The following is a 25386-nucleotide window of genomic DNA, read 5'->3' as shown; positions in this document are numbered from 1 at the left end:
AGAGGGGAATGTTTTTTTCTCAATAAAAGTGGAGTTACTCTTTAAAAGAATCCGATATCAAAACATATAAGTTAACTTAAAGCACATTTAATGTAAGTTTTTAAAGATTAAAATGGTTGTAAAGGCTCAAGGTTTTTTACCTTCATGCAAAGTGTAGCAGCCCCTCTGGTGGGGAGGATTGGAGCTTTTCTGTGCAAAACCACTGCACAGAGCAATAATAACAAAATATGCCTTTACAATCACTTCAATACTTAAAGGCATTGTTTGGTGTTTGTTGTGCTGTAAGATTAGCTTCAAGCAGTTTGACTAACTTTGCATATGCTTCATTCAGTGAAACCTTTTGTAATTAAAATAAAAACTGTACAGCTGTCTGATACAAATGATCATATGCCCTGCTTATCCAGATTTTATTTCCTATAAAAGAATACCTGCAACATGCATCTTCTCAACTTGGCATTAAGCCTCTCCCCCAAAGTGACCCATTCATGCCAGGCACCACCGGTGCTTACAGCATCAGTTCTCGCAATGTTTCCTGTATCAAATATTCTATCTTGTTCTATTTTTCCACACATTTTTCTTATCCTTACTTGAGTCTTATCTCACTGGAGAAAGGTCGTGGTCACTAAAGGGAAGGAAGACTTTGACACTAGGCTTTGTTAAAGGCCCTCTATCCCCCAGGGCCATTTGGAGAGCTACACCGCAGGATATCCCTAGGTTTTACAAAACTAGCCTTCTGATATTTTAGTCATATCTTGCGGACCATTACTTTTCCAAATAAAATTAATGAGTGAGAAAAAAAAATATGTTCATAATTTGCCAGTAGTTATGCAAAAACCCTTGAATCCTAAAGGAAAAATGCTTGGGTAGGATTCTGAGTGGTATATCTAACTAGATAAATCTCTTCTTCTGAACTGAGGAGAGCTGGAAAAAAAAAACAGTGACATGTCACATAAGCAGTGACATCCCACAGGTGCTTCAATTTCACATTATTTCAAGGCTTTTTCTAGAGACAGATCTTATAAGACAATAAAAGCTGGGGAAGTAGTCTGCTGTGGCACAGAGTGACTGGAAAGAAAAGGAAGAACTAGCACAGAATGCAGCTTTCTGCACGATTTCTGTCAGAAATTTGTGAGGGCAGAACATTAAATGAACATGTCATAGCGGTGAAATGAAGTATCGGTGGAGTGAAATAAAGTAAATAAAAATGAAAACGCTCCTTCATTCTCACAGACCTGTCTGCATCATTCTCGCACCTACAGCACACGCCAGTCAGAATTAGAACATCCAGTTAATACATTTCCATAGCTGACAGCGCGTTGCCACAGTGTTGCAGCAACTGTGCCAGGGCTGCCACACTCACTCTGGATAAATATACTGCTACAAGCTGCAGACAGGGAACAATATTGGCCTTTGAGGCTAATTGGCACAGTTTAATCCAGCCAACAACTATTCCTTTGGTGGTAAGTTGACCTCTTTTAGCCCCATCTGTCTGCACAGATATTTGAATTGCATCGATGGCTTACTTAGAAGTTGTCAATTAAAGAAAGAAATGATGAAATGATGAACTCTATAAAATTAGCTCATTTCAAACACATAAGGGCTCTGTGCCTCATTTAGAACAGCATCTGACAGGGAAAAAGATATGCTGATAATTTCCATCTAGTTGTTACAAACAACATGGTGACCTTCCTTTCAGGCACGTGATTCAGGAAGTTTCCCAGTGCTCTCCTTTCATATCCACATCACTAAAATGTTTCATATATGGTATTACATGAAAGGTATTTGTAACAGTTTGTGTGCTAACCCAAAGACGTTCATCATATTCGGGCATGTAAAAAATGTAATCTAGCTGGTTGTTACAGCGGACCTGAACTCAAAATATGAAAAGTTGCTATCCTATAGGAGACATTACAGTTGTGCACAAATAATTGCATACCTTGGCAGAAATTGTGAAATGTTGGCACTGAAATTGAAAATACGACTGATCGTGCCAAAAAACTGTCTTTTATCTAACCACCTCCCGCCAGCCGTACTGCCAAATGACGGAAAGGCAGCAGCTCTACTGTTCTGGGGCGACGTCATATGAGAACATGTCCCTGGGTCATGGCGCATCACCGTTTTTGGTAAAGAGCCAATGACGAGGCTCTTTACCCGTGTGATCAGTGATGCCAGTCAGTGCTCAGCAGTGATGCCAATCAGTGATGCTAGTCAGTGCGTGCTCATCGGAGCCACCTATCAGTGCCGCCTGTCAGTGCCTCTTCATCAGTGCCCTTCAATGAAGTCTCATTAGTGCCCATCAGTGCAGCCTATCAGTGCCCATAAGTGAAGAAGAAATGCTACTTATTTACAACATTTTATAACAGAAACTATTTTTTTTTCTTTCAAAATTTTTGGTCGTATTTTTAGCAAAGAATAAAAAACCCAGTGGTGATTAAGTACTAGTGTTTTTTAAGACGAGTACAAGTACCGATACTTTTTTCAAGTACTCGCAGATACCGATTACCGATACTTTTTTAATGTCATGTGACAGTGGACTGTGTCAGTAGTTTTTCATTTTTTTTTTACAATTTAATTTTTTACAATTAAAAAAAATTTTTTTTTTTTATAATTGATATCTTTTTTTTTTACAATACTCTCTTTGTTTGGGGGGTTTGGGGGGGGAGTGGATGGTGAAAGTGTTTTTTTTATTTAATTTTTATTTATTTTTTACAATTTTACCTTTTAAATGTTTATTACATTTTTTATTATTATTATTGTTTTTTTTTTTATCAGCCCTGTTGGGGGTGTCTTTGGTGAGATACCAGGGGTCTAAACAGACCCCAGACATCTCCCATTTGAGACAGAGAAAGGGACTGAGGACAGAGATTCCCCAGTCCCTTTCTCTGCAGCCTCAGCTGCACTGAAAATGAATGGATAGGAGACAGTGGCTCCTGTTCACTCATAAACTGAAAGATTGTAAACACAGTTTACAATGCTGGGTAATGAATGGACAGAGTCAGTGATCACTGACTCTGTCCATTCAGAAAAAGAAGGAGCCGGTAAATGACATTTACCAGCTCCTTCCTCCACTCTCCATCCTGACACATCCGGGACAGGGGCGGGACTGGAGGAGCACGGACAAGGACCGGAGGAGTACAGAGGACACGGAGAGGGACCTGAGGAGCACGGAGGACCCGGAGGGGGATAGGAGGAGTACGGAGAACATGGAGGGGGACTAGAGTAGCACAGAGGGGAGCTGGAAGAGCTCAGAGAGGGGGACCGGAGGAGCACACAGGACAGTCCGGGATGATCAGTGCAGCAGTGGGGGGAGTTACAAGCACTGATCTCCCTGTATAGATTTCAGCTGCTTTATTGAAATCTATACAGGGAGATCGGTGCTTGCAACTCCCCCCGCCGCTGCACTGATCACCCCTGACTGCCTAGGTATTGGGTCAAGCATCGGAGCATTTGCACGGGTACAAGTACTTGTGCAAATGCTCAGTATAGGTACTGATAATGATACTAGTGTTGGTATCGGTGCAACCCTATTAAATACCCCCAAAAGGAAGCTCCATCTATCTAACAAAAAAATGATAAAAAATTATGTTTAGGTACAGTGTTGCATGACCACGCAATTGTCATTCAAAGTGTTACAGAGCTGAAAGCTGGCCAGGGCAGAAAGGGGGTAAAAGTGCCTAGGTGGCAAGTAGTTAAGGATAGTGATCATATGAAAGCAATTTTTCATTGCATAGTTGTCTGGCTCCTTTTTAAATCATAATGATAACAGAGATCACCCAAATGGCTCTGATCAAAAGTTTACATGCACTGGAATGATTGGACTTGGTACAGACAAAAACTAAATTTTTTCCCAAGTATCATCTTATTATCTTATTGTGCTTATTAAAAACAACCACACCATCATTTTCCACACCTGTTTTTCTCCTGAGGTTACCTGTGGGTTTTTCTTTGTATCCTTAACAATAGCAGTTGTCGCTGCAATCTTCCTTGGTCTACCTGACCTTGGCTTTGTAACAAGAGATGCCAGAATTTTCCACTTCTTAAAAAGTTATTAAACACTACTGACTGGCATATTCAAGGCTTTGACTATGTTTTTTATATCTATTTCCCTCTTTATAAAGTTCCATTACCTTGTTACGCAGGTCTTTTGACAGTTCTTTTCTGCTCCCCATGGCTCAGCATCTAGCCTGCTCAGTGTATCCACCTGAGAGCTAAGAAACTGATTGACTATTTATACACAGACACTAATTGCAATTTAAAAAAGCCACATGTGTGGGAAATTAATCTTTAATTACTATTTTAACCTATGTGTGTCACCTTGTGTGTCTGTACCAAGGCCAAACATTCCAGGGTATGTAAACTTTTTATCAGGGCTATTTGGGTCATTTCTGTTATCATTATGATTGAAAAATAAGGCAAACAATTATGTGATCATAAATGGCTTTACATGATCACTATCCTTAAATAAAAAAACATTGTTGGTATGATCAGTCATATATTCAATATCGAACATTTCACGATTTCTGCCAGGGTGTGCAAACCTTTGAGCACAACTGTAGAAATGGTAATTGCATTTAAACAAAGCCTGAAAGATTTACTTTTTCCCCCCAAATTCCTCATGAAAAAAAGCAGGGCACTTCCTGTGCCTAAGTATTCCTGTGCCTTCAGCCTCCTAGCTGTATATCAGCGGTCTGATATCATCAAAGGCACTGCTGGCTCTGACTGTCTTACGAGATATGGAGTGAGATTAGGGGATGTCACTGCTGTGCTACTCATTGCTCCCTTTCTTTGCTTGAGAGGAAGATGTAGCACGATCACCCTGCTTCTGCTTAATTCATTCTGTTGATCTGTTTTTCTTCTGCACCTTTCCTGAGATGGTCAGAGACTGAGGACATGATACAAGAGATGGTCAGAGACTGAGGACATGATAAAAGAGATGATCAGAGACTGCGGACTGAATTTTTCCTGAGCTTTTCTTGCACTAAAGGTGCCAATAATGGCCAACAATAAATGCATATTAATTTTAAATTGATGATATTAATTAAAAGTGGAATATAATACAATTATATATAAAAATATGAATATTTTTTAAAACTGTAATTTTCGGTTTTGGTTTCGGCAAAGTGCATCCTGCATTTTTGGTTTCGGCACCAAAATTTCCATTTGGTGCACCCCTAGTGTTTAGTGCTGAAAAAGTGCCACTGTCTTCTAGAGGAAGCTGTTAGTCTGTGCAGTGTTGAAATAAATGTTTATTTTTGTAAGTGCAACATCATTTCTAATAAATGTGTGAATTTTAGCCCTTTCACACTGGGGCGGCAGGTCTGTTAGCGGTAAAGTGCCGCTAGCTTTAATGGCGCTTTACTGCTGTTTAAGCAGCAATTTTCAGTCACTAGGCACTTTTAACCCCCAAGAAGGGGTTAACAAGGGGTTAAATTGCCTGTGTTGCGGCACTTCAGAAGCGCTGCCCATTCATTTCAATGGGCAGGGGTGGTGTAGGAGTGGTGTATACACCGCTCCTACACCGCCCCAAAGATGCTGCTTCCAGGACTTTTTTTCCTGTACCGCAAGCGCACCGCCCCAGTGTGAAAGCACTCAGGCTTTCACACTGGAGAGGCATGAGTGGCAGTTTTCAGGCACTATTTTCAGTGCTAAAACGCCTATAAAAACTGCCTCAGTGTAAAAGGGGTCTATTCCTCTCCTACATTCCTTCTGAGAAACAAGGATTAACATTAATACAGGGAAGGAGGTCTTCAGCTGATTTTATATATCAACAACCTTCCTAATGCAAGCTTATTTTTCTTGAGAGAGATAGACAAATATAATTAGTGAGTGTATGTTCAAAAGCTGGTGGAAGGAAGCACTTTTGTGAACACATTATTGGTTTCAAGAAGATTGATATGAACACTTTTTGGGGTGGATCTCACATTTAACAAAGAACTATACACAATATTTCTCTAATTTATTTTTAGAACACTGGGTTTGAGACTTATGCCCCGTACACACGATCGGAATTTCTGTCGGAAAAACCTTGGATGTTTTTTCCGACGGAATTCCACTCAAGCTTGCCTTGCATACACACGGTCACACAAAAGTTCTCTGCACTTTCGACCGCCAAGAACGCTTACAACACTATAACGAGCCAAGAAAATTAAGTTAAATGCTTCCGTCGGAATTGCTACAGACGATCAGAATTTCCGATAGGAACTTTTTCCGTTGGAAAAATGGAGAACCTGCTCTCAATCTTTTGCTGATGGAAATTGTGCCAGCAAAAGCCCGATGGAGCATACTCATGGTTGGAATTGCCGACCAAAAGCTCACATCGGACTTTTGCTGGCGGAATTTACGATCGTGTGTATGGGGCATAAGTGGATTGCTGTTTGGATTAAGAGACACTGTTTTGATTTTTTTGCATTTCACTGCATATTGTGAAGATAATTTGGTCACTTTATTACTGATGTACATTTGTGTGGAGTGCTGTACAGATCGAAGTTCCACATACCTCTTTGAAAACAGGAGTCGCAGCTGAGATAGAAGTTTCCTCGATATTGTACGATAGAAAAGAGAATGTGGAGTACGCACCACACTCCACCCAACGGATAACATCAGCGAACAGTCCACCAGCATTAACCTCTTCTGTGGCAAAACCAGCAGAAATGGGGAAAAAATGTGCCCAACAATGTAAATGAGGTAACTTCTGGTATTCAGCTTGACAAGCTAGCCATAGATGGATTCCCCATCCACACATTCAAGATGGATGAAAGAATAATAGGTGTAACATGTAACACATTACAAATGGTGAACATATCCTTTAAAGTCATCCAGTGTCCGTCAATGGACAAGAAAAACAATACAAAAAAAAACATTTTAAATATTCATAAACCGAGGCATAAACCTAATAGTTCATTCCATTCTCCACCTTTAACTAGGGATTAAAGAATAAATAGGATAGAAAGTATTTCCATTTGGATAAGCCTGTCATTTGCATGTAACAGCTACAATCAAATTACAGAATAAAAAATATTTGCAGTATGTATATCAAGGACTATGAAGCTGTAAAAATCTGTGCTTGCTGACCAAGCCCTATGCTGTTAAACTGATACCAGGCCCCAGCGGGTATATTTTTTTTATATAGAGTAACGGAGGGTTATAATCCCTTTCAGTTTTTTGTTGCCACCTGTTTGCCATTGGGCAGATTTACCTTCACTTCCTTTCCCACAGTCAAAATAGAAAGTGATAGGAAATCTGTCCAAAGTGAGTAAATACCTGGTAGTCACCAAAACGAGTGTCCCTTTTAGAAGATTTCTCCTCTATTCCTGTTGACAACCCAAAATTTGCGATTCTTGTTCACTTTCACTCTCGGTAATAACCATAAACAGGACAAATAGAGAGGGTGACTCTCCCTAACAGGTTCACAATCAGCAATAAACACCTGGCAGGTCCTCTATTTCCTGTCTACCCTACCCAAAACTAAAAAAGTCCAAATGTGGTTAAATATACTTTTATAAAATAATAATTTTTCTTTATTTTTTGTTCAGTTCTTTTATAGTTTTCCCCATTGAACAAATCAATGGGCAGTGTAAGTTCCGGATTATTGGAAGTGAGGATATTTGCAAACCAAAATGCCACAGCTGTAGAGACATTTTAAAAACATCTTTTCCACTAATGCCAGAAAAGGAAACTACCAATTACCATAAAGTTGCCTCCTGTGGCCACTTGCATGGAGCAATAGGCTTTACAGATTTGCTACACAAATGTCAAGTCAAAATATCATGTCAAAATATCAGGCAGGGCAACTTTTACATACATAGTTGTGATCAGTACTATATTATAGTCTCATAGTGGTCCTCTATTTCTAAACGTTAACAAGCAAAGCTCAGTAGTTTTATTTTATTTTAGAACCATCTGAAAACTGATGCACTTTCTGCTTTTTACAAATGACTAGCTCAAAAAAAAAAAAAAAAAAAGCCCAAGACAAAATTGTCTGAAACAAATATTTGTGCTGTTGCCTGTTCCCGTGCTGCTGACTGCTCTACAGACATTCATTCTGGCTCTGAACGGTTTTGTTTCAGCGATTTATCATGCTTCTCTTTATCCAATGCAGTGTACATTGCTGGCGGGGCACGACAATGACCCTGGCTGCTCTGTTTCTTTAGCGTTAGAGTGACAGCTTTTACCATGCCTATTTTGGGGGCACAGTCTGGAAAATGTGGTTTTTAAATGTCTCCCCCCCCCTGATATTTGTTTTGTTACTTCACCTTGTGTGAATTACTTCTTTCACTATGCCAGATACAGAGGAGATTGGAAGTGTGAGATAAATATCTAATTTGTTCCACTTTCAACAATATTTGTTGGCGATCTGTTTTCTCAAACCGGCATGGCACATTAGCTAAATACAAAGACCTCTGACATTTATTAATTTATTAGTAATCTTACGTCCGGTTTATACCATTAGGCTTGTTACATGGTTCATAATAGTTGGTTTATGAATACTACAGAAATTCTGTACAGCAACAATCGAAATTTATTTTTTCAGATAAAATAAGGAATTTGATTGGCTGCTACAGATAAAGCTCCATTTTTGGACAGATCAGACCCATGGAAGCCCAATGATCCAGATATTTTTTTTTAAAGATTAGGGCCAATGCACACTATCCTGCTTTGGTTACATGTGTGCTATTGCAGCGCACGGTAGCACACGCAGCATGTTTTGCTCCAATTAGGTGCCATTAATTCTGGCACCCAGGGCACTCTGTTGACAGACATGTGTTGTAGCACAGCGTAATGCACAGCAACACACTCATGTGTGCTGCCACAAATGTTGAATGCAACTTTTTAGTGCATTTTTGTGCATTAGGCAGCCGATGCAAATGAATGGGCTTCCTTTAAACAACTCATATTAACTTGCACGTGCTAATGCAAAGCATTATATTGTTAATGGGCCTTTAGATCAACTGAGAATATATTAAAACCTTTATCGGGTTTTTAAAGCTGCCTATTACCCCAATGGTGACTGTATCAATTGTGGATATTTTTAACTTTTGACAAATGTCCCCATACATGTGTAATAATATCTCTTACCCACAGGTGGTGTAGTGAGCAAGCGGATGTTGTGTTTTAAAGACAAATTTAACCACCATGTGGTTTTGGGGGAAAGTGCAACCCTGTGTTTGCTGACCTCACTCACAAAACGACCTGTGACTGGTCAAGAGGAATGATTACATCCTGTGGGTGGTCTCTGGTATACAGGACTATAAACAGAGTCCCTGCGATGGGGGAGGGGCGAAGTCTGTTTGAGAGGTTTGTTTTGGAGCTGTGGAAGGAAAGCATACAGCAGAAACTCCTCAATTGTCCTGTTTCCAGTGAAAGCTGTTGCCAGATTTAAAGTGGAGTTCCACCCAAATATGGAACTTCTGCTTTAAGTGATGGTGACCCACTGACATGCCACATTTGGCATGTCATTTTTTTGGGGGGGGGAGTGGATACCCAGTTTTTATGGGCACCCAGCTCCCACTTCCTCCCCAGGCTCTGCGGCGCCGGAAGGAAGTTCACCTCTCCCCCCTCCCTCTCTGCAATCTTCTGGGACACGTCAGGTCCCAGGAGATTGCCTGACCATTCACAGCACACAGCGCGGCTCGCGCATGCGCGTCCGGCTGTGAAGCCACAGCCGGGCGCCCACAGTTTGAATGTCGGCGCCTTGGAGAGGAGGGGGAGAGGAGCAGGGCTTCATTCGCCCGCATCGCTGGACTGTGGGACAGGTGTCTGATTATTACACTTTTTGTAGCTGCTGACTTTTAAATGGGTGGAACTCCACTTTAAGTATTATTTGACCTTTCTTTGGGATATTGGAAATACTAGTGTATGTTTAAGTCTTGTTATTTGGTGTAATGTTTATGGTAACTTTTATGTGTAAGAAACTTTATGTATTTTGTATGTCCAGTAAAGTTTTGTTTTATGCTTTTTCTCAAAACTGCTCTTGGTGTGTCTGTTCATTTGAAATATTCATTAGATATTTGAGAGGCTGTCCAGTATACCTTCATTATAAATTTTGTTGTTCCCACATTTGATAACGACCTACGGTATCTTCCTAGTTTCTCCGTGTGACACCAGGACAAGAAATGAGGTGAATAAGTGTTACTGGGAAATGAAGGCTTAAGCCGTGTCAGCTCTAGTCAGAGACACTATACTAACCATGCAAGGTTAGCTCAGTGACCTCCCCCGCTAAGCTGTTGTGTTCCATCTAGAGCACATGTGTCAAACACAAGGCCTTCGGGCTGAATCAGGCCCGCCAGGCCATTTAATCTGGCTTTCCACACATCTCCTGCAGCTACGGCACTGCCCCTCAGCTTCACCCCCACCTTGTCTCAGCAGCTTGCCACAGAGAGGACAGAACTCCTCCACCAGATCCTGCAGCTGACTCCAGCCTTCCTCTGGTCCCCCTCCAAACCCTGCACTTTCTGGTTCCCCGCCCCATCTTCTTCCTGGCAGCAGCGCAAGGTAAGGGGGGTGCACTGTGATGTAAAGGAGGATGGGCTCTTGAATTGGGGGGGGGGGTGCTCTGGACTCTAGTCTTAGAACATTCAAGGGCAACCTTAATGCTAATGTTGCCTGCTATGAAATCGAGTTTGACACCCCTGGTCTACAGTATAAGTCACTTTGGTCTAACTAGACAAAACATATTAAGCATATATAGAGCTTGGAGAATTAGGGGCAATTATGCCCAGTACTACAGTGCTTCTAGGATTTTAACTCTAGATGTTTTTTTTTTTATAATTAATAGGTCTTTATGGAGATTTTACATATATAAAAGACAATCATTTGTTACAAAACAGAGGTTCAGTCTAAAGTTTAAGTCACTTTGGTTAAACTACAGTGTACAAGGCTTTAAATGGCAAAAAATACTGAGAGATTCTAAGCTGTCCATCACTTTGCTAAATAAAAATCGTTTTTTATTATGGTCTCTGTTGTAAAATCCATTGTAATCATTTTCTATTAATTCCTGTCCCTGTGACACCCTGTCTCTAAAACAACACAAAGTGGATGGAAACCGCCCCAGTGGGTCTACAGCCAGCAGTAAAACCTCTACCCATTCAAAACTGTGCTCAAAATGTGGGTTAGGCTTTAGGCTACATGCACACAGCTCATTATTAGCCAATGTAATCATGCACATTGTGGTGTTTATTGTGGTACTTTATAGCAGTATTTATGGGAATAAAAAAAATATGTCCCAAACCTGCATTCAGAGAGAAGCATACTGACATAATTTACGCATATATGTACATATGCAGTACACACATACAGTATCTCACAAAAGTGAGTACACCCCTCACATTTTTGTAAATATTTTATATCTTTTCATGTGACAACACTGAAGAAACGACACTTTGCTACAATGTAAAGTAGTGAGTGTACAGCTTGTATAACAGTGTAAATTTGCTGTCCCCTCAAAATAACTCAACACACAGCCATTCATGTCTAAACTGCTGGCAACAAAAGTGAGTACACCCCTAACTGAAAATGTCCAAATTTGGCTCAAAGAGTCAATACTTTGTGTGGCCACCATTATTTTCCAGCACTGCCTTAACCCACTTGGGAATGGAGTTCACCAGAGCTTCACAGGTTGCCATTGGAGTCCTCTTCCACTCCTCTTGGAGTCATCTGTTGTAGTAATAGGTTAAAGTTGTTCTATGTTTTATGGTCTCCCATCAGCAGTGGATCCCCAGCACTTCTTCAGAGCTACCATTGACCTCTGAGCTGTTTGTCTCAATGAAGCCTTTTATATCTGTGCACTGGGTTTTGGAAAACAGCTATTGGGTGATATATTGAGACAAGATTGGAAACCGCTATTTCTAGGCAGTTGCTGCAGTGCCATTTTTTTTTTAAATAAGGGATTTAAATATTGAGAAAATAGGAGAAAGTTTGGGACTTTACTGTCATCACACTGAAGATAAATATTCTTTAAAAATATGTTTTTATTGAAACTGTTTTAAAACAAGATGTGTGTAGACATCCTATATATACAACATGTTTATACTGTGTTAACAAAACCAGATAACTGGTCTTGTACCACCAGTGACCCTCAGAATATAGGTAGGGAGCCTACAATTAAGTACAACATATGAGAGATATAGTACAAAACCATAATCTCCAATTGGCCAGATGTCCAATGGTGCTACTCGAGGGGTGGTGATGTCCAGTTACAAAGGTTGCTCATTGCCCAATTAATGAGTAACCCTTGTAACTGGACAGGAGATTATGGTTGTGTACTGTATCTCTCATATATTGTACTAAATTGGAGGCTCCCTCCTATATTCTGAGGGTCATTGTTAATACCAGCCTGGTTATCTGGCTTTGTTAACACAATATAAACATGTTGTATATAGAGCAACTCTTGTTTTAAAACAGTTTCAATAAAAACATATTTTTGAACAATATTTATCTTCAGTGTGGTGCCAGTAAAGTCCCAAACTTTCTCCTATTTTCTCAATATTCTGATATTAGGGACAAGACATAGTATACCTGTATATGTCTGCAGTACCAATCTGCGATGACATAGCCTCTTAATGGTTAATAAGGGTTTTAGTTGTGCTCTGGGGATCTTCATAGTTTGGGATTTTATTGTTGATTCTTTAGAAATGTATTCTGTATGTTTGGACAGCTCCTAGGTTTGGGATTGCAGCGGATTCATGGGGTTTGAAATTCGCGGTCCAAATGAACAGGTGCAGAAATTCATCAGACTGTAACTATAAAAGCACTGCTTGGTCTTTGAACTTAGGTCAGCAGGTTTAGAAGGACCAATAAAGGGGGCTTTTGTATCATCCAACCCTTTCCTTATAAAAGGGGTCACAGGGGCCATATTGACAACGTACTTTATCTGTGATAGGGGAAGCATTGAGAGTGCTATATAGGGAGAATGCAATGTAGGGCTTGTAAGCACCGGCTGGTCTGTTAAAGTAGATGTGAACCCTTACTGAAAGGCTTGTAAGTAACACAGTGCATCTTGGAAAATTGGGGGGTTGGAAGGTTACCTTTTTTCATCCTTTGTTGCATGTTTTTAATGAGGTCCTGCACCCCTGCCCTTGTTCAAATGCACTACAGTCAGGGCCTGGGCTCCCGCTAGGCGAACTGGGCAACCGCATAGGGTGCACTGCTGCCTAGACTAGCCTAGCCTAGCCGGGAGAGCGCAGGCTGGCTCTGATGGATCATCAACATGTCAGTCCGCCGCTTCTGGACCATCCCACGCATATATACTGCGTCAGGGCAGCCCTTCGGCACAAAATCACATACCTGTACGTCTTTTTTTTTTATCAGGTTACAGCAGGAGCCCATCAGCGGGTCCAGCGGACCCGATGTCTGCCGAGACCTATGATTGTTCCAGAAGCAGACAGAACAGCAGTCTGCCTATGTAAACAAGGCAGATCACCATTCTATGAGAGGGGAAGACAGATCTTTGTGTTTCTGCTAAGCAGGAACACGGATCTTTACATTGCCCCAGTCAAAGCACCTCCCCCCACAGTCAGAAAGCACTCCCAGGGAACTCATTTAATCCTTTGATCACCACTGTTAACCCCTTCCCAGCCAGTGTCATTTGTACAGTAAAAGTGCATTTATTGTAGCACTGATCACTGTATTGGTGCACTGGTCCCCAAAAAAAGCCACCTAGTGTCCGATTTGTTCACCGTAATGTCCCAGGCAGCTGGTCTTGCCTAGGACACAAAATAGTCTAGCACCGGCCCTGACTATGTTTTTTTGCATGGCATCCCGAATAGTTGTTGGCTGCAATTGTGTTCTTCACAGGTCTTTTTTTCAATGGCGACAGCAATGGAATATGCCTGCACAAGGTGCACCACCACAGCAACCTTCAGTTTCCTTTGGGTGCACCTTTGACAGGATACTTTACAGGCAGGAGTTTGTGGGAAACAGGGAAAGTGCATTGACACTGCACAACAAAAAGTGCCCAAACAAGGACCTTTATATTAGTATCACCAGCTGTTATTTTCATGAAAGCTAGCAATTGTCACAATCTGAGATCCTGCTCCTGGATAAAGCTGTTTTTCATGAGAGTGGCATGTAAGAGGTAGCTGGTGTGTCACCAGGGACACCCTCACAGAACTTTGGGTTAGCTGTAGGCTACTTCCAGGTCACTCAACAGGTACCCACAGATGCAGTGGGGGGGGGGGGGGTAGGTGCTGGGTAACGGGGAGAATCTGTAGGCTGCAGGTGCAGAGATGGCACAGCAGAGGTTCTGAATGAAGATGCCACAGAGACTGTGGGTGCAGGCATGGTGCAGCACAGGCTCAGATTATTGATGTAGAGGACAGTGGATGCAGCTGGGTTGAAGCAAAGATGCAGAAGAGCCTGTGGTAGCTGCAAAGGTGCAGCGAGACTGCAAGTGCAGTGAAAATGCTGCACAGTCTGTGGATGTTGCAGAGGTACAGCAGAAGCTGGAAGAGCAATGGTGATGCAGCAGAGACTGCAACTGTAGCCAAGGTGCAGCAGAAGCTGTGAGTGCACTGGAGATGCAGCAGAGTTTGGATATTGAAAAGGTGCAGCAGGGCTGCAAGTGCAGTAGAGATGCAGCAGAATCTATAGATGTTGCAGGGCTGCAGTGGAGATGCAACAAAGTGAGGATGTTGCAGAGGTCTACCAGAAACTGCAATGGCAGCAGGGATGTAGCAGATTCTGTGGGTGCCGAGCAGTTAGACTGGTGGTGTTAGGCAGAAGCAAAAACACTTCAGTAGCTCCGGGGAGCAATATGAACTCCATTGTTGAGCAGTGAAAACATATCTGGCTGCTCCTTAGACTCTGCACTTAGGGTCTTGGGCAAATTGCAAATTAGCACATTGTGAGTGAACACAAGCACAGTAAGGTAATGATTCTTGTCAAGTTTCAGTATGACATCAGACAAATATACTGCTTTTACAAAGCCACAGAAAAGGATAGCTGTAGTTACAATCTAAAGACAAAAAATCTCTCGAATGCAAGTTGTTGGGAGCAGCTGGGAAAAATTACTTATCAACTGGAGAACTGTAGCTTGTAAAGTATAGTAAGCAAACATTAAAAACTGGATGAAAGGTAAACAGAAGTGTCTAAGCATATGGGAACCTGGTTTTAGAAATCGAAATGGAGAGAACAAAGGGGCTGAGAATAGAACATGAGGAAAAAGAGTGACAGGTCAGGGTGAGAGTGAGGTGGAGGAGGAAAGAAAGAGAAGAAAAGAAGGGGTGGGGGAAAAGAAGTTGAGGTGCAAGAAAAAGCAATGGGATAGGAGCAGAGGGCTTACAAAAGAAGATCCTCTATTGCTGCAAAAAATATGAAATTAGGAAGGTCTAGTGGTTTAGGTTAGGTGGAGAATTCATTCATTACTCAAAAAAATGCTTGATAGAGGAGTATTCAATAGAATGTCTTTTGTTGGAATTTTTTCTCATGATTGTAAAGGATAGAGTTGATATCTTCCATGTGCATTGTGTTGTTAATTGTGCCAAAGTTCAAAAGCTCAAAAACCAGGCTCCAAAGTGCCTAAGCAGAAAGTCAGAGGGACCCAGAATGGAAGATAGCTTGAAGGGTGTGGATAAAATTTTGGTGGAGTGAAAAAGTTGGCAGTCTTTGGCACAAGTGGGGCCCATCAGTGGGTGAGTCTTGAACTCAGAGAGGGGTATTTACCAAGGACAATCCTCTGAGGGGATGGGTGCTGAAATCTTGTTCTAAATAGATCCATTGCCTGTTTTGGAATGCTGAGCACCATTCAAGAATCCTGGCCACATTGGTGGCCTTGTAATACTGAGTGGGGTCTGGCAACCCTATGCCTCCTTAGTCTCAGGGAGTTTGAATAAGGAGTTTTTAATTTTTGCCCTTTGTCGAGCCCAAATAAAGTGAAGGAAGGCGGACCTTAGATCTGAGAGGCTGGTAGTTGGCAATGCGATCAAAGTGTTTGTTGTAGTAGGTGATTCTTGGGAGTACATTTATTTTTATGATATTATTCCTGCCAAACCAAGTAAATACGCCTGCCATCACATTTTCAATACAATTACTAGGCCTAAATTGTGGAGACACAAGATAGTGAGAACAAGGCCAAATGTCAAGGCAGAAGGCACAGGGAGTTTTTGTCCAAAAATTTAGAGCTTCAGCTCTTTGTTAATACACCGGAATCATTTTTTTTCTTTGGCAAAAGGAAAAAGGGGAAGGAGAAGGAAAAGAGGTGCCAGGAGGCAGAATGTTGGCATCAGCGGCAGCAACAGTGAGAATAGAGAAAAATCTTTATTTGATCTTTTCTTAGTTAAAAGAATTCATTTAAAAAGATAAATACAAATTCAGCTTCTCAGTCACAAATTCTCTCTGACATGACACTTGCAGCAGAGCAGGCCATTACATACACTAAGTATATATTGGGCACCTACAGCCAGCAGTATATCCTAGACACCCAGTAGTCCTTTTTTTTTTAAATTGACATTCTTGTCAAATTAAATATAAATATGTATATATAAATAAATATGTAAAAAAATTACAAAAAATGATAATACATAAAAAAAAAATGGCGTGGAGGGTAGAAATGTGCAACTACCGAAGTCAAAAACTTGAGGAAAGGGGCTGTTTTCACCAGCTCTTTATCATGTATTATTCCTTTTGCTTACTCCAGTCAGTTACAGTGCCTTGAAAAAGTATTCATACCCCTTGAAAATTTCCACAATATGTCATGTTACAACAAAAAAAAAAAGTAAACGGATTTTATGTGATAGACCAACACAAAGTGGCACATAATTGAGTGGAAGGAAAATGATAAATGGTTTTCAACATTTTTTATAAATAAATATCTGAAAAGTATGGCATGCATTTGTATTCAGCCCCTTTACTCTGATACCCGTAACTAAAATCTAGTGGAACAGATTGCCTTCAGAAGTTACCTTATTAGCAAATAGAGTCCACCTGTGTGTAATTTAATCTCAGTATAAATACAGCTGTTCTGTGAACCCCTCAGAGGTTTGTTAGAGAGACCTTAATGAACAAACAGCATCATGAAGGCCAAGGAATATACCAGACAGGCCAGGGATAAAGTTGTGGGGAAGTTTAAAGCAGGGTTAGGTTATAAAAAAAATATTCCAAGCTTTGAACATCTCACGGAGCACTGTTCAATCCATTGTCTGAAATTTGAAAGAGTAATGGCACAACTGCAAACCTACCAAGACATGGCCGTTCACTTAAACTGACAGGCCGGGCAAGGAGAGCATTCATCAGAGAAGCAGCCAAGAGGCCCATGGTAACTCTGGAGGAGCTGCAGAGATCCACAGCTCAGGTAGGAGAATCTGTCCACAGGACAACTATTAGTCGTGCACTCCACAAATCTGGTCTTTATCGAAGAGTGGCAAGAAGAAAGCCATTGTTGAAAGAAAGCCATAAGAAGTCCCATTTGCAGTTTGCGAGAAGCCATGTAGGGGACATAGCAAACATGTGGAAAAAGGTGCTCTGGTCAGATGAGACTAAAATTGAACTTTTTTTGTTTAAAAGGAAAACACTGCACATCAACCTGAACATGCCATCCCCACCGTGAAACATGGTGGTGGCAGCATCATGTTGTGGGGATGCTTTTCTTTAGCAGGGACAGGGAAGCTGGTCAGAGTTAATGGGAAGATGGATGGAGCTAAATACAGGGCAATGTTAGAAAAAAACTGTTATGCCGCGTACACACGATCGGAATTTCAGCCCGCAAAAGACCGATGAGAGTTTTTCAACGGAAAATGCTGCCGTGTGTATGCTCCATCAGACTTTTGCTGGCCGAATTCCAGCCAGCAAAAGATTGAGAGCATGTTCCCAATTTTTCGGTCGGGAAAAGGTCCTATCCGAAATGCGATCGTCTGTGGCAATTCCGACATACAAAATTCCTACGCATGATCGGAAACAGTTCCTATCTGAAAATGCGATCGCGTTCTTGACTGTCGTAAATTCAGCGGACTTTTGTGTGAACGTGTTTATGCAAGGCAAACTTGAGCGTAATCCCATCGGAAAAGCCATCATATCTTTTTCCGACGAGAAGTCCGATCGTGTGTACGTGGCATTAGAGTCTGCAAAAGACTTGAGATTGGGGCGGAGGGTCACCTTCCAGCAGGACAATGACCCTAAACATACAACCAGAGCTACTATGGAATGGTTTATATCAAAGCATATTCATGTGTTAGAATGGCCCAGTCAAAGTCCAGACCTAATCCAATTGAGAATCTGTGAAAGACTTGAAAATTGCTGTTCACAGACGCTCTCTGTTCAATCTGACAGAGCTTTAGCTATTTTTCAAAAAAGAATGGGCAAAAATGTCACTCTATAGCTGTGCAAAGCTGGTAGAGACATCCCCAAAAAGACTTGCAGCTGTAATTGCAGCGAAAGGTGGTTCTACAAAGTATTGACTCAGGGGGGATTCGCCGCGAGATCACTTTTATCGGTGGTGGGAGAGGTGCCACCTCCTTCACGCCACGCTCATCGCCGGCGCTTACCAGATCCATCGGTAGCGGCGGAGATGATCACGTCCTTTCCCGTGGATGCCTGGCTGCCGACTGAGGGGAAGATGGGCTCCGCTCAGCTCCATAGCATGGGGGGGGCGGAAGCGAAGTCAAACGTCACTTCCGCCCATAGCTCTTAAAAGGAGATTTTTTTTTTTTTTTTAAGTGACATTTTTTTTTCTTTATTGCATTTTAGTGTAAATATGAGATCTGAGGTCTTTTTGACCCCAGATGTCACATTTAGGAGGTCCTGTCATGCTTTTTTTCTATTACAAGGGATGTTTACATTCCTTGTAATAGGAATAAAAGTGAACCATTTTTTTTTTTTTTTTTAAAAGACAGTGTCAAAATAAAAAATGAAAAGTAAAATAAATAATTAAAAAAATTTTTTTTTCAAAGCGCCCCATCCCAAAGAGCTCGCGCGCAGAAGTGAATGCATACGTGAGTAGCGCCCACATAGGAAAACTGTGTTCAAAGCACACATGTGAGGTATTGCCACAATCGTTAGAGTGAGAGCAATAATTCTAGCCCTTGACTTCCTCTGTAACTCAAAACTGGTAACCTGTAGACATTTTTAAACATCGCCTATGGAGATTTTTAAGGGTAAAAGTTTGTCGCCATTCCACGAGTGGGCGCAATTTTGAAGCGTGAGATATTGGGTATCAATTTACTCAGTGTAACATTATCTTTCACAATATAAAAAAAAAAATTGGGCTAACTTTACTGTTGTCTTATTTTTTAATTCAAAAAAGTGCGCTTGTAAGACTGCTGCGCAAATACGGTGTGAGAGAAAGTATTGCAACGACGACCATTTTATTCTCTAGGGTGTTAGAAAAAAACAAGTGTCAAAAAGAGGCTCGGTTAAGATCAATAGATAGGTTAGATGGATACATAGATAGATTAGATAAATAGATAGATTGTACAACATAAATAGACAGACTGAAGTACAACATATAGCTTTATAGGGATTGTAAACATTTATTTCTTTTTTAATTAAAATAATAAACATGGAACATTAAAAGTTTTTTCTGATCTGAACTATGCCTCTATTAGCTCACCTTCATAGTGGTTGACAGCCATTTTGTTTGTAACAGGGTTTTTGTTTAACTTAAGCCGGCCATAGACAGTTTAATTCTCGCCCAGTTCAGCAGGGATCAGCTGAGATTCAAACCATGTATGGGCAGGCTGAATGACCGATCAACTTGGGTACAACCAGCCTTACATGCGATTATTACTAGCTGCTATTATAGCAGCTAGCAGTAATCACTGTGTTCTCCCAGCAGAGACGGCTCCCCCTGCCGAGAGAACACAATGGCTCCATGGGAGAGATTCCCCCCCATCAACAGTCAAATCAAGCGATTTTCTTTCCTGCACCCCGTTTATACCCGCCTACCTCAGGTACGCTAAAAAACAAAATCCCCAGCTGATCATAACGGAGTCCACCCCATGTGAAAGGGGTTTAAAGTGGTTGTAAATCCACTAACAAAAAAAAATACTTGCTCATTCTAGCTCATTATGAATTACTTACCTTAGATCGAAGCCCCCACAGCGGTCCTCATACACCGCTCCGGCCAGCGACATCTCTCCCAGAGTTACTTCCAGGTGTCGCGGGCTCCGGCGCTGTGATTGGCCTGCGTGCGGGAGCTGCTGGTGACGGCACACTAGCTGAAGCAATGGCACAAATGTACAATTGCTTCAGTGCACATGTGCCGATGACGTCGGCACATGCTGATACAGGGGATATCTCCTAAACCCTGCAGGTTTAGGAGATATCCGGGGTAGCTACAGGTAAGCCTTATTATAGGCTTACATGTAGTAAAAAAAGGTTGTAAAGGGTTTATAACCACTTTAAAGCTTAAGCAAGCCATACAGCCATGGGTTTAAGGAAAGAAAATCACCCAATACCGAATCCCTGCTATTGCGCTATTGTATTCTGACAGCGGGAAGTTTCCCCTCTGTCAGAATACAATGATCACTGCTGGTAGATATAGCAGAGATCACATGGGAAAAACCGGACTGTTTGTACTGAAGTCGATCGATAGATTAACTTCAGAACAACCAGCCTGCCCAAAGATGGATCGAAATTTAGATGGCTCCTGCTGCTCCTGTTGAATTTCAATCTGTCTATGGTCAGCCTATAACTGCTGGCAATAATTAAATGAAAAATCCGACAGACTGGTTGTACCCAAGATCTGAACCGTCTATGGCCGGATTTAGTAAGTCATGGCAAAGAAAGACCAAAAATACTTAATGTTATTTAAATTTAAATTTTTATGGTACATAAACTTTCAAAACCCTCACTTGTGTTACACAATGAGTGATTTTGTTATAGTGGTGATTTAATTGCGTTGTGTACTTGAATGCACTTTTTTTCAGTTAAATGTTCTGTTCCAGAGTTTGGAACACAGTACCAGGGCTTGTCTCAATAGGCTTCTTAAATGGACTCCAGACACTGCTGGCTAACTTGTACTTGAACAGCTTTACTGCAGGCAAATCAAACATGCTACTAACCTCCACAATATGTGATAGGATCTCGCTTTCCCTCCACGTGACTGCAGAAAAAGGTTACCAAGAGCACTGCAACTTGGATCACACATAGTGACATATTTAATACCTATGAAAAAAATAAGAATTTGTGACTAAAATACATGTTAATGCAAACATTTTTTTTAATATACATTGTTATAAAGTTAAAAACATTACATATTGCAACTATATTTAAAGGCTCTATTCCCTTCTTAAAGGAGTTGTAAAGGCAAAGTTTTTTTTATCTTAATGCATTCTATGCTTTAAGATAAAAAACCTTCTGTGTGTAGCAGCACCCCCCCCCCCCCAACACTTACCCTGAGCCCCTTCTCTATCCAGTGAGCCCCTTCTCTATCCCCCTGATTGGCTGGGGCACAGCCGCGGCGCCATAGGCACCCACGGCTGTCAAAGTCAGTTAGCCAATCAGGGGAGAGAGGGGGAGGAGCTGAACAGCAGCTTCATGTCTGTATGGACACACTGGGCTGCAGCTCAGCTCGGGTGCCCCCCACGGCAAGCTGCTGGTCTATGGGGACACTCGTTAGGAGGGAGGGGCCAGGAGCAGCGAAGAGGGATCCCAGAGGAGGAGGATCCGGGCAGCTCTGTGCACTTACTGCACAGAGGCGGTAAGTTTAACATGTTTGTTATTTTTTTTTTTTTTTAAGCGAGACTTTACAATCACTTTAAGGCCAGTTTCACATGGCTTTCTACTTGTATAAGAGAAGTGTGAACAGCAAGCTTTGTCGAAGCTTTTAAAGTACCATTCAATTCCAGTTTGTAAACGTTGGGCACAGACCCTAATGGGAGTGCTGACTGCCACTTTAACCACTTCTATACCAGGCACTTACACCCCATTCCTGCCCAAGCCAATTTTCAGCTTTTAGCACTGTCGCACTTTGAATGACAATTGCGCGGTCATGCTACACTGCACCCACACAATTTTTTCATCATTTTGTTCCCACAAATAGAGCTTTCTTTTGGTGGAATTTGATCACTGCTGGGGTTTTTATTTATTGTGCAACAAATAAAAAAAAGACGAAAATTTTGAAAAAAAAGGTTTTCTTTTTTTCTATTAAAATTTTTTGTAAATAAGTAAGTTTTCTACTTTACTGATGGGCACTGATGAGGCTGCACTGATGGGCACTGATAAGGTGGCACTGATGATGGGCACAGATAAGCGGCACTGATGGGCACCGATAGGTGGCACTGGTATGCAGCACTGATGGGCATTGATAGGTGGCACTGATGGGTACATATGGGTGGCACTGATATGTGGAATGGACGGTCACTGATAGGTGGGCACAGATAGGTGGCACTGATGGACACTGAAAGATGGCACTGATGACATCACTGATAGGGAGACATCTGGCAGGCATTGGTAATGGGCACTGACTGGCACCATTTGTGGGGCACTGTCATCCCTGGTGGCCATGGGTGGCATACCTGGTCATCCATCCGTGGTGTCCATCCCTGGTGGTCCTGGTGGCATCCCTGGTGGTCCAGTGTGGGTATATGCGGTGGGGGGTTCATAATCAATCAGTGCAGACCCCCCTGTCAGGAGAGCCGCTGATTGTCTCTCCTGTACTCGTGTGTGTCAGACGTGAGTGAGGAAAAGCCGATACACTGCTTTTCCTGTTTACACTGTGATCAGCCATGATTGGACACAGCTGATCACCTGGTAAAGAGCCTTCGTCAGAGGCTCTTTACCGAGATCGGTGTAGTGGTGTGTCAGACTGACACGCCGCACCACCGTTCGCCATGCTGCGCGCCCCCACAGGCATGCGCCGGCAGTTATCCTGAAAGATGTCATATGAGATCCAGTCAGGATAACTGAACCACCGCCCAGCCATCATTTTGCTATAGGCCGGGCGGGAAGTGGTTAAACAAGCTTCTAGCAAGCTTCAGAACTTCTAGAAACTTGCTGAAGCCTGCTAGCAGCTTTCTTAAAGTGGCAATCAACACTCCCATTAGGATCTATGTTCAACATTTACAAATTGGAGCTGAATGGTACTTTAAAAGCTTCAACAAAGCTTGCTATTCACAGTGCTCTTATACAAGCTGAAGCCCGTTTGAAACAGGCCTAAAAAAAATGCTCAACTAGAATTACACAACTGCTTTCTTTGAAATCAAAGAAAGTGGAGTCTGTGATTCCATGACGGTGGGTGCATAGACAAGAAGTTCAGGAAGAACATCTCACCACTGTAACTCAGAATTATTTCTGATGTCACCCTTCATTCAAACCATTCATGACCATCAAATTATTTGTCAGGCCTCGACCTACACACATTTTCAATCCCTTCATATCTTCTTGAAAACTAAAGTCTAAGGCTGTCAATTACTTTAGTATTATTTTTCAGTTCATGTTATAACTCACATTGAATAACCACCCTGTCCTCTAGCTCAAAACGTTGATAGTGTTAGTAGATGGGTAGCTTGAGCCAAGCGTCTTATGAAGAAAGTGCAATTGAGATATCCCAGGATGCACTGAGAAACCAACAAGCGAACTGGAAAGACATCATCAGCACTCACTTCCGGTTCATGTCTATATATTCTGAAAGTGTCTGGTGCAGACATCACATCTCCTCCAGCATGGAGCAGGAGCAAGATGAGAGGAATCCGGAGGGCGAGGACTGAACAGGGCGAGGATCAGCAGAGCTGGGGGACTAGAGCAGGAGAAACTAGCAGATGTTACACATGGGGAGCAGCATGGGAGCGATATACTGTAGCGGGAGGTGAGCGGAGGAGGATTAGCAAAGCTAGGGGTACTACTGAGTGGGGCATCAGCAAAGCTGGGGGTACTACTGGGCAGAGGATCTGCTGAACAAGGGTACTAATAAGCTGGGTATCTGCTGAACAAAGGTAGTAATAAGCTGGGGACTTGATGAACAGGGATACCAATGAGCTGGGGATCTACTGGGCCCCTTTAAAACAAATAGAAAATCAACACACACACAAAATTTGCCAAGTTTCAAAAAAGCATCACTGAAGCATCAAAAACACATAACAAAAGCATGTTGAAGCGGTAGATGCTTTAATGGGTGTTAAAGTCAAAGCAAATGTAAATGTGTCCTAGGGGCATAATCAGCTGCCTAGCAGAACAAAACCTCTGATGTTTACAGTGGTCTGATGAGCACTCATTGACAAGTAATTCATATGTGACAGTGGCATTTAAAGTTTAAGTACTTTTCCTGCTAGCAGACAGAATGAGTCAGGAGGTAACCCAAGGCAGATTTGACTAGGTTAGATGCTACCAAATAATAAAGATAAGAGGAGGCACTTTGTTGTGTCTGCTCTTAAAGTGGTTGTAAACCCTTACAAACCACTTTTCACTACAGGTAAGCCTATAATAAGGCTTACCTGTAGGTACTGTGGATATCTCCCAAACCTGCATGGTTTAGGAGATATCCACTGTATCGACACATGCACACTGAGAAGCAACAGCTCGTTTGTGACGTTGCTTCAGCTGATATGACATGACCGACGGCTTCAACATGCATGCGCGGGAGTGACGTCATTGCGGCTCTGGCTAATCACAGCACTGGAGCCCGCGAACCCGGAAGTAACATTCTGGAGACATGTCGCCGGTCACAGCGGTGTATGGGGACCTCTGCACCAGCTTCGATCTAAGGTAAGTATTTCATATAGAGCTAGTATGCGATGCATACTAGCCCATTATGCCTTTGTCTCTTTTTTTGGATGGGTTTACAAACACTTTAAAGGGGGGGGGGGGGAATGTAAAAGTCAGCAGCTACAAACACTGTAGCTGCTGATTTTAAATAAGTACACTTACCTGTCCTGAGTGCCCGCGATGTCGGCCGCCCGAGGCTGACCCTTCCCTCAGCTCTCGGGTCTCGGCATCGCCATCCTAAGGGAAACAGGCAGTGGAGCCTTACGGCTTCATTGCCCGTTTCCTACTGCGCATGCGCGAGTCGCACAGTGCTTTGTGAATGGGACGCAATGTGTTGTGGGACACACACAGTTTTCATAACACACCGCGCCCCATTCCCCAGAAGACAACGCGAGGAGGAGAAGACAGAACATCACCGCGGCGTAGTAAGAGGCAGATTAGGAAGACTGCCTAGCAACAGCCATTTCAGGTGAGTTAAAAAACAAAATTTTTTTTTTTCTTTCCTCCAATTTTTTAGGGATTTTTTGGTGCAATTTAAGCACAAGCTACAGGTTTTAAAAGGATAACAGGTTTGCTTTTAGGTACCCTTCATATTGCAAAAAATACATGGACTTAGATTATTGCTAAGAGGTAGATGTTTAGGAGTGAAGCTACTTGCACTACCCCATCAAAATCAGCTTGGGCAAAAATGGATGCAGAGGAAACCCTATATCAGCATCACTATATATACCCATGGCGATTGGCTGAGTACAAATG

At 42.1% G+C, this 25386-nt stretch overlaps 1 protein-coding gene across 3 annotated transcripts in view; it reads right to left on the bottom strand.

Moving 5' to 3' along the window:
• Positions 1 to 25386, bottom strand: part of CNPY1 (canopy FGF signaling regulator 1) — a 248517-nt gene that overhangs the window by 148866 nt on the left and 74265 nt on the right. For all 3 annotated transcript variants that reach the window (XM_073629955.1, XM_073629956.1, XM_073629954.1), the window contains one exon: positions 20991 to 21093. In XM_073629955.1, the coding sequence (XP_073486056.1) occupies positions 20991 to 21084 (94 nt within the window). In that variant the 5' untranslated portion in view covers positions 21085 to 21093. The remainder of the gene's footprint in view (positions 1 to 20990; positions 21094 to 25386) is intronic.

Source organism: Aquarana catesbeiana, linkage group LG05, assembly GCF_042186555.1.
Source record: "Aquarana catesbeiana isolate 2022-GZ linkage group LG05, ASM4218655v1, whole genome shotgun sequence".
NCBI classification, from domain to species: Eukaryota; Metazoa; Chordata; class Amphibia; order Anura; family Ranidae; genus Aquarana; species Aquarana catesbeiana.
This window is presented reverse-complemented; position numbering and strand designations above follow the sequence as displayed.